The 9,311-nt window shown below is 40.1% G+C and overlaps 1 protein-coding gene across 1 annotated transcript in view; it reads right to left on the bottom strand.

Moving 5' to 3' along the window:
- Window positions 1-274: 274 nt before the first annotated feature.
- The window catches only part of nectin3b (nectin cell adhesion molecule 3b), a 76,152-nt gene continuing 67,115 nt past the window's right edge, over window positions 275-9,311 (bottom strand). Inside the window, exons 7-8 of the mRNA XM_079834871.1 lie at window positions 3,707-3,809; window positions 275-1,241 (exon numbers count right to left, since the gene is read on the bottom strand). Of these exons, the coding sequence (XP_079690997.1) occupies window positions 1,074-1,241; window positions 3,707-3,809 (271 nt within the window). The 3' untranslated portion in view covers window positions 275-1,073. The remainder of the gene's footprint in view (window positions 1,242-3,706; window positions 3,810-9,311) is intronic.

Raw genomic sequence — 9,311 nt, 5'->3', positions numbered from 1 at the left:
TCTCGCGCCTTCCCAGAGAGCATTTTGCGGTCTAAAATTTTCCATCATCGACTGGGGGAAGTTTGTACAGCAGTCTTGATGACTTTAGAGCAGCATTTTAGGTATTCATCAGGTTTTACAACCTATATTTGACTCTTAAACCCCTGTCTAATAAGATTGTGTGTGAATTTGAGAAGTAGCGCTGGTTAGTTATTTTATACGTGTTTTTTGCAAACCAATACAGATGGAAAATTATGTCATTTTAAATGTGCCACACAATAAAACAAGTCTCATTATGTACAGTACAGGTTACATCACTTTATTTGATTATCGGTATGCTGTAATGCCAATATTGCTTTGGTTATGAGATTCAAAGTTCATTTTTATCTAAGCCAACTGGAAAAAACGCTAGCAAAAATTATCTAATTGAGCTTAAACAAACAAAAAGCCACTTAATTGTGAAGTACACTGATATTATGAGCTCAGATATTTACATGATACACAATACAGTATCTACACAAATAATGTACGCAATGGCAAAGTACAAAAGCATGTGCCTTATGATGCTAATTCACATCTACTGTACATCACAGTGTAAACAAGAAAACGTATGGCAAATTAACTCTAGCAGTCACTGTCTGTCATAAGCAAACAAATCTCAGTTTGTCAAAATCACACCTAAAATGACAACCAGTCATTGAATAAAAATAACATTTTACTGAGAAAAAGTTCTTGTGTAAAACAATCAAACAAAGGGCAATGATCCCTACAGAAAAAATAGCTTTGTACAGTCTTAGAAATGTCAACCATAGTCACCCAGAGTTTGACCACTAGATTTGTAATATGAGTGAACCATATAGAGAGCCATGCTAATTTTATACTGGACTATACTATAAATGTTAAACAAGCCAGACTAATAATACATATATGCTGCCAGGGTTTTCATTGTGCATTATATAGACCTTGTATATACATCAGTTATAGTTCAATGTTCTAATTACTGTATGGCGGTGATTTTGTTTTGCTCCCAGTACTCTCGTAAACAGTTTTCACTTTGGGGCTGGCAGTGCGCTGCAGTTGACACAAGGACGCCATCACACGTAGTGTTCTCTATGGTTAATGTAAACTCGGTCCGCCCCGTTCTGATGACATATCCACTCCTGATAGGACAGTGAATGGTGAGTGGGGCTGTGGAGGTCTCTCCGAGCCATCCTACCAGGCACTCGTTCGGCCAATTCGTAGTGCCTTTCCATCCGACGAGCCTATAAAATGACACAGATATCATGCATATTATATCCAAAGTATTATGGTTGCTGATGCTGTTAGACAATGAAATGTAATGTTTAATGGTATTCGATGGATAGAATGCAGTGGGGGTTTTTAGGGCTGTCAATCGAATTTAGGAAAACTTTTATATTTTAATTGAATTACATTACATGATATTATTTTTTTTGCTTTAAAAAAGCCCCCAACCACCCTTCATTGTCTTATCAATAACAGCAAAATTGTAAAAACAAAATAACAAGCAGCCATTATCGGGGCCAAGCGCAAAGAAGAAGACAAGACAAGACCAAAATGGCTGGCAATGTCAGATCAACTGCAGCATTGAGCAATTAAAGACCTATTAAGGTGATTTTAGGCAAAAAAAGCTGTAAAATGATAAATACAGTCAATAATAATGATTTAGTGATTTATCACTTTCAACCAATAGGTGACACAGTTACGAAATTGATGTGGTGTGGTCAGAATAAGGGAACAATGACACATGCAAAGATTGGTGTCAATATATCAAAGCAGGGTGTCAATATAGTGTCAATATGTCATTGCAGAGAGTCTGGACCACATGGCGGTGCTGTTTTGAAACCTTTTAAGTACCTTAAAGGCATGGTGCTGATGGCACGTACCAAGTTTCGTAATGATACACCAATTCATTTGTAAAGCATAGCATTTTATATCATTATACTGCATTGTAGTCAATGGGAATTTCATGTTTTGTTCTATTATAGCGCCACCAAGAGGCACAATCCTACCATTTTTTTCGCCTCGGAGTCACCTCGAAGTGAGTCCATACATGTCTGTGTCAATTTTGGTGAAAATATCTTGTTTCGTTTTGGAGTTATAGATATTTATATGAAAAAACACATGAAAAATGACTGACACCTGACTTTGATTGGATTTTACTCCCCCTTACTATCAATATTTTGACATTTGGGCAGTCATCTTCAGCTATCGACCTATGTTTCCGAACTTCTGACGCTGGTTTTGTCTCGATCGGACTAGCGGTTTCGAAGATATCAGCTAATGTTTTTAAAGCGCTAAATTACCACGCTGCACAAACCATAAGCCAAAACCTGGCAAGTCTGGTATCGTTGGACTCTGCAAGGATTCAGGAGACAAAAAAAGTTATTCACATGAAAATAAGTCAACCAAACCCAAAGTTATAAGTTATGTTTCGAAACTTCTCAGGCTCCTTTAGGGCATCGTGCTGATGACCCAAGCCGAGTTTCGTAACAATCTGTTAATGCGTTCCTAAAATACAGCATTTTAGCACATCATTCAAAATGGCCGACAGCCAAAATGGCCGATATGGTAAAATTTTATATCAGACGACTCGGCATGCCTTCTTGAATCTAACGAAACCACTTTTATGATTTTTGGACAAACGGTTCAAAGGTTATAAGCAAAAACAGCCATTTTTTGTATCTCCGGACCAGTAGGTGGCGCTGCGCCGAGACGCTGCATGTTGCCTCAAGCCATGCTTGTGATGACATGTACCAAGTTTGGTTTCAATATGATAAAGCGTTGCGGAGATATAGCCTTATGAGTATTTTTGCAAGCGCTACATAAAATTTGTTTGCGCGTTTATCGAAAACAATTTGACGAATCAACTTGATTTGCAAGATTTTTTGTCAGCCTGGTCTGAAGATGATCAGGTTCAATTTTCGTGCAAATCGGATGAACCGTCTAGGACGAGTTGGCAAAAGTAGGTTTTTTGTAAAATCCAAAATGGCGGGAACATTTTTTTGACGGAAAATGACGTCATATGGTAAAATCGAATCGTCTTGAGCCAAGGATTGGACTGATGGTGGCACTAGAGGGATTGAGTTAGAGACTCCAAATTTGCTATGGTGACTTTTCAGACTGTCCTCTATCTGTGTGCCAAATTTCACAACTTTTTACAATACGGTTCTATGGGCTGCCATAGACTCAAGAGCGGAAGAAGAAGAAGCAGAAGAAGAAGAAGAAGAAGAAGCAGAAGAAGAAGAAGAAGCAGAAGAAGAATAATAATAATAGGAACGGGAACGGTGCTTGGCCCCTAATAATGATGATGATGATAAATGAAAATGATAATGATAAATGTTTTGAATTATTTCAAAGGGGGTTTTGGGCACTTTTCATCTGGTCAAGACCAGCTGCTGACCAGCTAATAAACCAACTCTGACTGGCTGGGAGACCAGTTTAAACCAGCTAAGAACAGCAAACTCCCTGAGGCTGGTGTATTTTTCACCAGTGTTATGTGTTGCATGGGTAAAAACGCCAGGAAAGACAAAAAGAGAAAAAAATCTGGAAAAAGTGCGCTAAAAGAGAGCATATTCCTTAAATAATAGAAAACATGCCAGTAGTCATCTTTCGAATGCAGCTCTATTATAAAGTACCACAGTAGGAAAATAAATCAGAATACAGAGCCGTGACCCCCACAATGTAAACAGAGCAGTGTGAGGTTTACCTGAGAGAATGAGGCCACCTGAGGGGCCTGAGAGGCCAGTGGGATAGCAGGAGGTCGCTCTGAATATGGAGGAGGAGGCTTGTGAGTTGGAGGGAGGTCAATTCTGTAGAAGGACAAAAACCAACAGCAGTTAGAATAGTCACTGACTACACGTTGCATGATTCTCAAGCTGATATACGGTGACCCAAAAGTATATGGACACATAAGCCACAATTAAAATGTATGAATGTCATTGCATTACATAAAATATCAAACCAACCAGCATTTCTTGTGTAGAAATGTACTGTTTAGGCGCTGTTTTCAGGCTAAACATTTCACCGAAGTTTGTTCGATGATAAAACAATATAATACTTTTCGGAGTCACTGTTTTTCTTCTTGTCAGTAGATGGAGGAAATGCAGGTCAAGAGTCGAAAGTTTGAAATGTGTTTAGTCTGAGGAACAATAACAACCACACCTTCTTTTAGTTCTGGGAACAGAATGGAACTTTTGTTCTGTTTTACATCCATGGCAAGACTGCCAATTTCTCAAGCCGAACACCAAAGAATCACATTTTTAAGGCTAAAATGAATCTGAGAGTCTATGATTCCCATGCAAGGTGTCACGCTTGACTCAATCACCAGCCACTCAAAATGGCCTCCATGTTTTCAAGTCCCTACAGTCACACTGAGACATACTTTCTCATGCTCTCTGGACCTCTAAACCAAACACCAGCAGGCCACAATAGACCCCGTCTAGAGTAACTTTGTGTGGGTACACATGTGGGTGGAGGTGTATATTAGTGATATACATAAATACAACTGGAGCCCATTTTAAAACACCAAACAAAATGGAAACAAGAGAGAAATGGAAACAAATGACTTTGTCTTCTTGTTTGCCTTGTGAATCACTGCAATGACTCTCTAAGAACATACAGCATGCAAACAAAAAATCAAGTCATTTACATTTCCTTGAAACAATTCATCATGGTTTGATGTCCTAAACTTCTACAGGATACTGATATATAGTGCTGTCTCCAATGTATTTGACAAAGCTAAAACAAGCTTATTAAAACGATTTCTGATCTGATATTGACCACAACTAAACTAGCAATTAAGAGGAGTGGCCTCACATCCCTAATAGCTTTGGCTCCGATGGACAAATATCTATTGAGCTTCTGCTTTGTAGCCCTAGGAGTTGGGAGGTCCCGAGGGTCGCCCTGCCCTGACCTTGAATTCCCAGAATGCCTAATATTTAGAAAGATACGTTTCCTCACTCCCTGGATTTAGATACTGCTGTGTGTGCCGTAAAGGTCATCTACTGAATGTCACAAAGATAGTCTAGAGTCATTAGTGGACAAATAAGGAATCTTAAACCTTCACTGCTAGTTTTAAAAGCTCTGCATTGTCAACCAATGAGAACAACCTCTTAAAATACAGAATTCGTTGCAACCTCTTGGTTAAAAATCCTTTAGGGTAAACATGTGAACTGTGACCTCTCCTCATACCCTTTCCCAATGTGTATCCATAAGCTCCTCATTCCTCTAGGGGATCAACTGTGTCTTTGTTTCCACTTCCTGTGGACATTAATCTCCAACCATTAGTAGTACATTGTTTTGTGTAATTGATTTTCAATGGACCATCAGTCTGTCTAATGTGTCCCCTGCCCTCCCCACATAAAGTCTAAATCAGACGGAGATGGAAAAGTGTACAACAGTGTTTTATGACTCATTAAGTCTATATGGACTCACATTAGCATTTCCCATGAAAAGTTATGACCGAAATAGAGGATTAAAAGCAGGAGATGTCATCCATGGACTAGAGAGATGATATGGTGAGTGCATTTGTGTAGCATGAGCAGGAAAAGACGCAGACAGGCCTGGATACTCTCACTGGTTCCACCTGGATGTCCAAAGAGACCAAACAAGGGCCACAATTTTGGACTTCGCATCAAAGAGGGAGTGAGATTGCATTGTAGTTTTCTCTCTTTTCATCTCCTCTCGTGTACTGAATGCACAGCTGAAGGTCAGATTAATTTGTTTTCCTCTTCAGACAGCCTGGAACATTTTCCAATTGTCTTGATTTTAAGCCAAGACCTTGACATATAAACTACTTTAATACTTTAAATGCTGCCACATCATTTAGTGAAGGATAAATTCAAGGTCACTTTAGATGAGCTATCAAAACAAAATCAAAACACAAAATCATCACGACTCGGAAATAAAAGTGGAAAGCTCACATAAACCTGATAAAAATGGAAAAACCTTTACGAAAATATATACCTCTTGAAGCATTTGAAGGAAGCACATTTTCTCATCCTTGACTACTGGGTACAATCAGATCTAAATGCCAGGAGTTATATGGACATTTTTTGCTTTCATTCCTGCGTAAGCGCCATGTGTCAGCATCCCAACGCTGCTTATCTCTCGCAGATTCCCTTCTGTCTCCAGCGCAGCGGCAGCATCATCCATCAGACCAAACCCAGCTGTCCCACCACACTGATCTGCATGCAGCATGCGGCCAAAGTAAAGCTGAGCCAAGGCACACAGAGGCTGAACAGGGATCAGCCGAACCAGATAAGAGTCACTTGCACCTCTTCTGAGAGTGACGCTTCTGACAGCACCGCTGAGAAGTTTCAGAGAGGGCTCACTTCGAGATAGATGATGTGGATAAAGATAGCACAGCAGAAAACAAGCAATAAATAAATACTAACAGTCAACAATTCAGCATATTTGAAAACCCAAGGCCTGTTCACACCGGGACGATTTTCGCGCGCGTTTATCGCCGACGTTTAATGCCTCGTGACTAAACAATGGGCGCCAATGTGAGTGTTCACACCGACGCGTAAAACGCCATTCGTAAAAGCGTCATTTTAAAAAAAACGCCTCGGGTTTGTTTTTTTATTTTGACGCGGCGCGTTAAAAACTGGCCGACCAATGAGATCAGCGCTTTTGTTCACGTGCCTGGAGCTGCTGAAGTGACAGTAAAACACGACTGGGTGGCGCTCAAGCACAAAATCGGTCTTGCCGAGCACACACTGATACGAAGAAGAAGTAGTAAGTAGACAAAGAAGAAGAGGAGCTGCTAATGCTGCTTGCCAGTTAGCAAAAAGTGTGTGAATGGTTTTGCCATAGACATAATATATCTGTGGTTTTGGCAAGCACGTAAATACTGTCTCTCCTCTTCTTCTGTGTGACAAGCGAGTGTCAGAAGCGTTCAGCACGGTCAGCACGGTTCAAGCGGTCAGCACGTTCAGTAGATGCGCTCCCGGTACACAAGGTGGTGCTGCGGCACTTTACGCTTCTGACACTCGCTTGTCACACAGAAGAAGAGGAGAGACAGTATTTACGTGTTTGCCAAAACCACAGATATATTATGTCTATGGCAAAACCATTCACACACTTTTTGCTAACTGGCAAGCAGCATTAGCAGCCCATCTTCTTCTTTGTCTACTTACTTCTTCGTCGTATCAATGTGTGCTCGGCAAGACCGATTTTGTGCTTTAGCGCCACCCAGTCGTGTTTTACTGTCACTTCAGCAGCTCCAGGCACGTGAACAAAAGCGCTGATCTCATTGGTCGGCCAGTTTTTAACGCGCCGCGTCAAAATAAAAAAACGAACCTGAGGCGTTTTTTTTAAAATGACGCTTTTACGCATGGCGTTTTACGCGTCGGTGTGAACACTCACATTGGCGCCCATTGTTTAGTCACGAGGCGTTAAACGTCGGCGATAAACGCGCGCGAAAATCGTCCCGGTGTGAACAGGCCTTAAGGCCTGTACACACCGGGACGGATATCGCACGCACTTATCGCCAGCGTTTTTCGTGACGTTTTTCGGCGCGTCTTGAGTGTTCACACCCAAGCGATTTCCACTGGCGATGCGCCAAGTGAACGTGCACATTCAGTAGATGCGCTCCCGGTACACAAGGTGGTGCTGCGGCACTTACGCTTCTGACACTCGCTTGTCACACAGAAGAAGAGGAGAGACAGTATTTACGTGCTTGCCAAAACCACAGATATATTATGTCTATGGCAAAACCATTCACACACTTTTTGCTAACTGGCAAGCAGCATTAGCAGCCCATCTTCTTCTTTGTCTACTTACTACTTCTTCGTCGTATCAATGTGTGCTCTGCAAGACCGATTTTGTGCTTGAGCGCCACCCAGTCGTGTTTTACTGTCACTTCAGCAGCTCCAGGCACGTGAACAAAAGCGCTGATCTCATTGGTCGGCCAGTTTTTAACGCGCCGCGTCAAATAAAAAAACGAACCCGAGGCGTTTTTTTTAAAATGACGCTTTTACGCCTGGCGTTTTACGCGTCGGTGTGAACACTCACATTGGCGCCCATTGTTTAGTCATGAGGCGTTAAACGTTGGCGATAAACGCGCGCGAAAATCGTCCCGGTGTGAACAGGCCTTTAACTTCACAGCCATCAACCTTAATTTCTTGCTAGTTGGAATTTTAAATGTGTACAATATAGTTTGGGGTTGGTAAGATGTATTAACGTTTTTGAAAGAAGTTTCTTTCTCACTAAGAAATCAAAAATAGGCTATAGTTAAAGGCACAATATGTAATTTTAGCTAGAGGTCGCTTATTCAAAACAAAGGCGTAGCTTGATGATGCCTTGATTTTGCGGAATCCTGGGAGTTGTTGTCTTTACCTCAGTGGAAAAGAATCCGACAGGACTTAATGTATTAAAGATTTATTAACATCACTGTTATATGAGGTGGCGGCTATACACTTGTTGCACACTGCATCGATATTGGGCATGGTAAAACATGGTACACGAGATTTAAACAATAAGACTGTGTTGAGCTATATAAAAATTATTTGTTTTCTGTCAATTAATGTATCCAAACAGTTGCTCAGCTGTCTAATAAAAAACATAAAAGAGTCTTTGGTGTTTCCATGGTTTCTACAAAATAAAACCGAAATTGAGGGTAACACGGGTATAATGTCATTGATAGGTGGCGCACGGACACGGTCCGTGTCCTGGTTAAAATTGCTTATTTCTCTGGATTTAAACATTCTTGGAAACATTTGGGATAATGTAAGTGCACATGTCAACAAAATATTTAACATTGTTATAGTGGTTTTTGGATATATGAATCCAAAAATCTGACATATTGTGCCTAACAGTGATATAATGAAATATTATTACAATTTAAAATAACGGTTATTTATTTTAACATATTTAAAAAAAAAAAATTATTCCTGTGATGGCAAAGCTGTATTGTCAGCATCTCCAGTCTTCAGTGTCACATAATCCTTCAGAAATCATTCTAATAGTATCAGCTTAATATTTTGGGGTAAACCGATACTTTTTTTTTTTTTTTCAGGATTCTTTCATGAATAGAAAGTTCAAAAGAACTAGAACATTTATTTTAATTTTGTCATTTTTGATCAATTTAATGTATCCTTGCTGAATAAAAGTCTTAATTTTCTTTTGAATAGTGGCGTACATCTGCTAAAAGTAAATTTTGTGCATGTTCAAGACTAGACTAACCTAACAGACAGCTAAAAGCCATGAACTCCAAAATGTATCCAGTGTGAACGTCCCCTTAGATGTCATGTTTGGATAACAAGCTCAGGTCATATTACAGCAAAAAATACAATGGAAGGTTTGAGAAA

The sequence above is a fragment of the Gobio gobio genome, assembly GCF_949357685.1.
Source record: "Gobio gobio genome assembly, chromosome: 14".
Classification (NCBI taxonomy): Eukaryota; Metazoa; Chordata; class Actinopteri; order Cypriniformes; family Gobionidae; genus Gobio; species Gobio gobio.
Note: the sequence above shows the minus strand (reverse complement) of the source record. Positions and strands in the feature narration are given on the sequence as shown.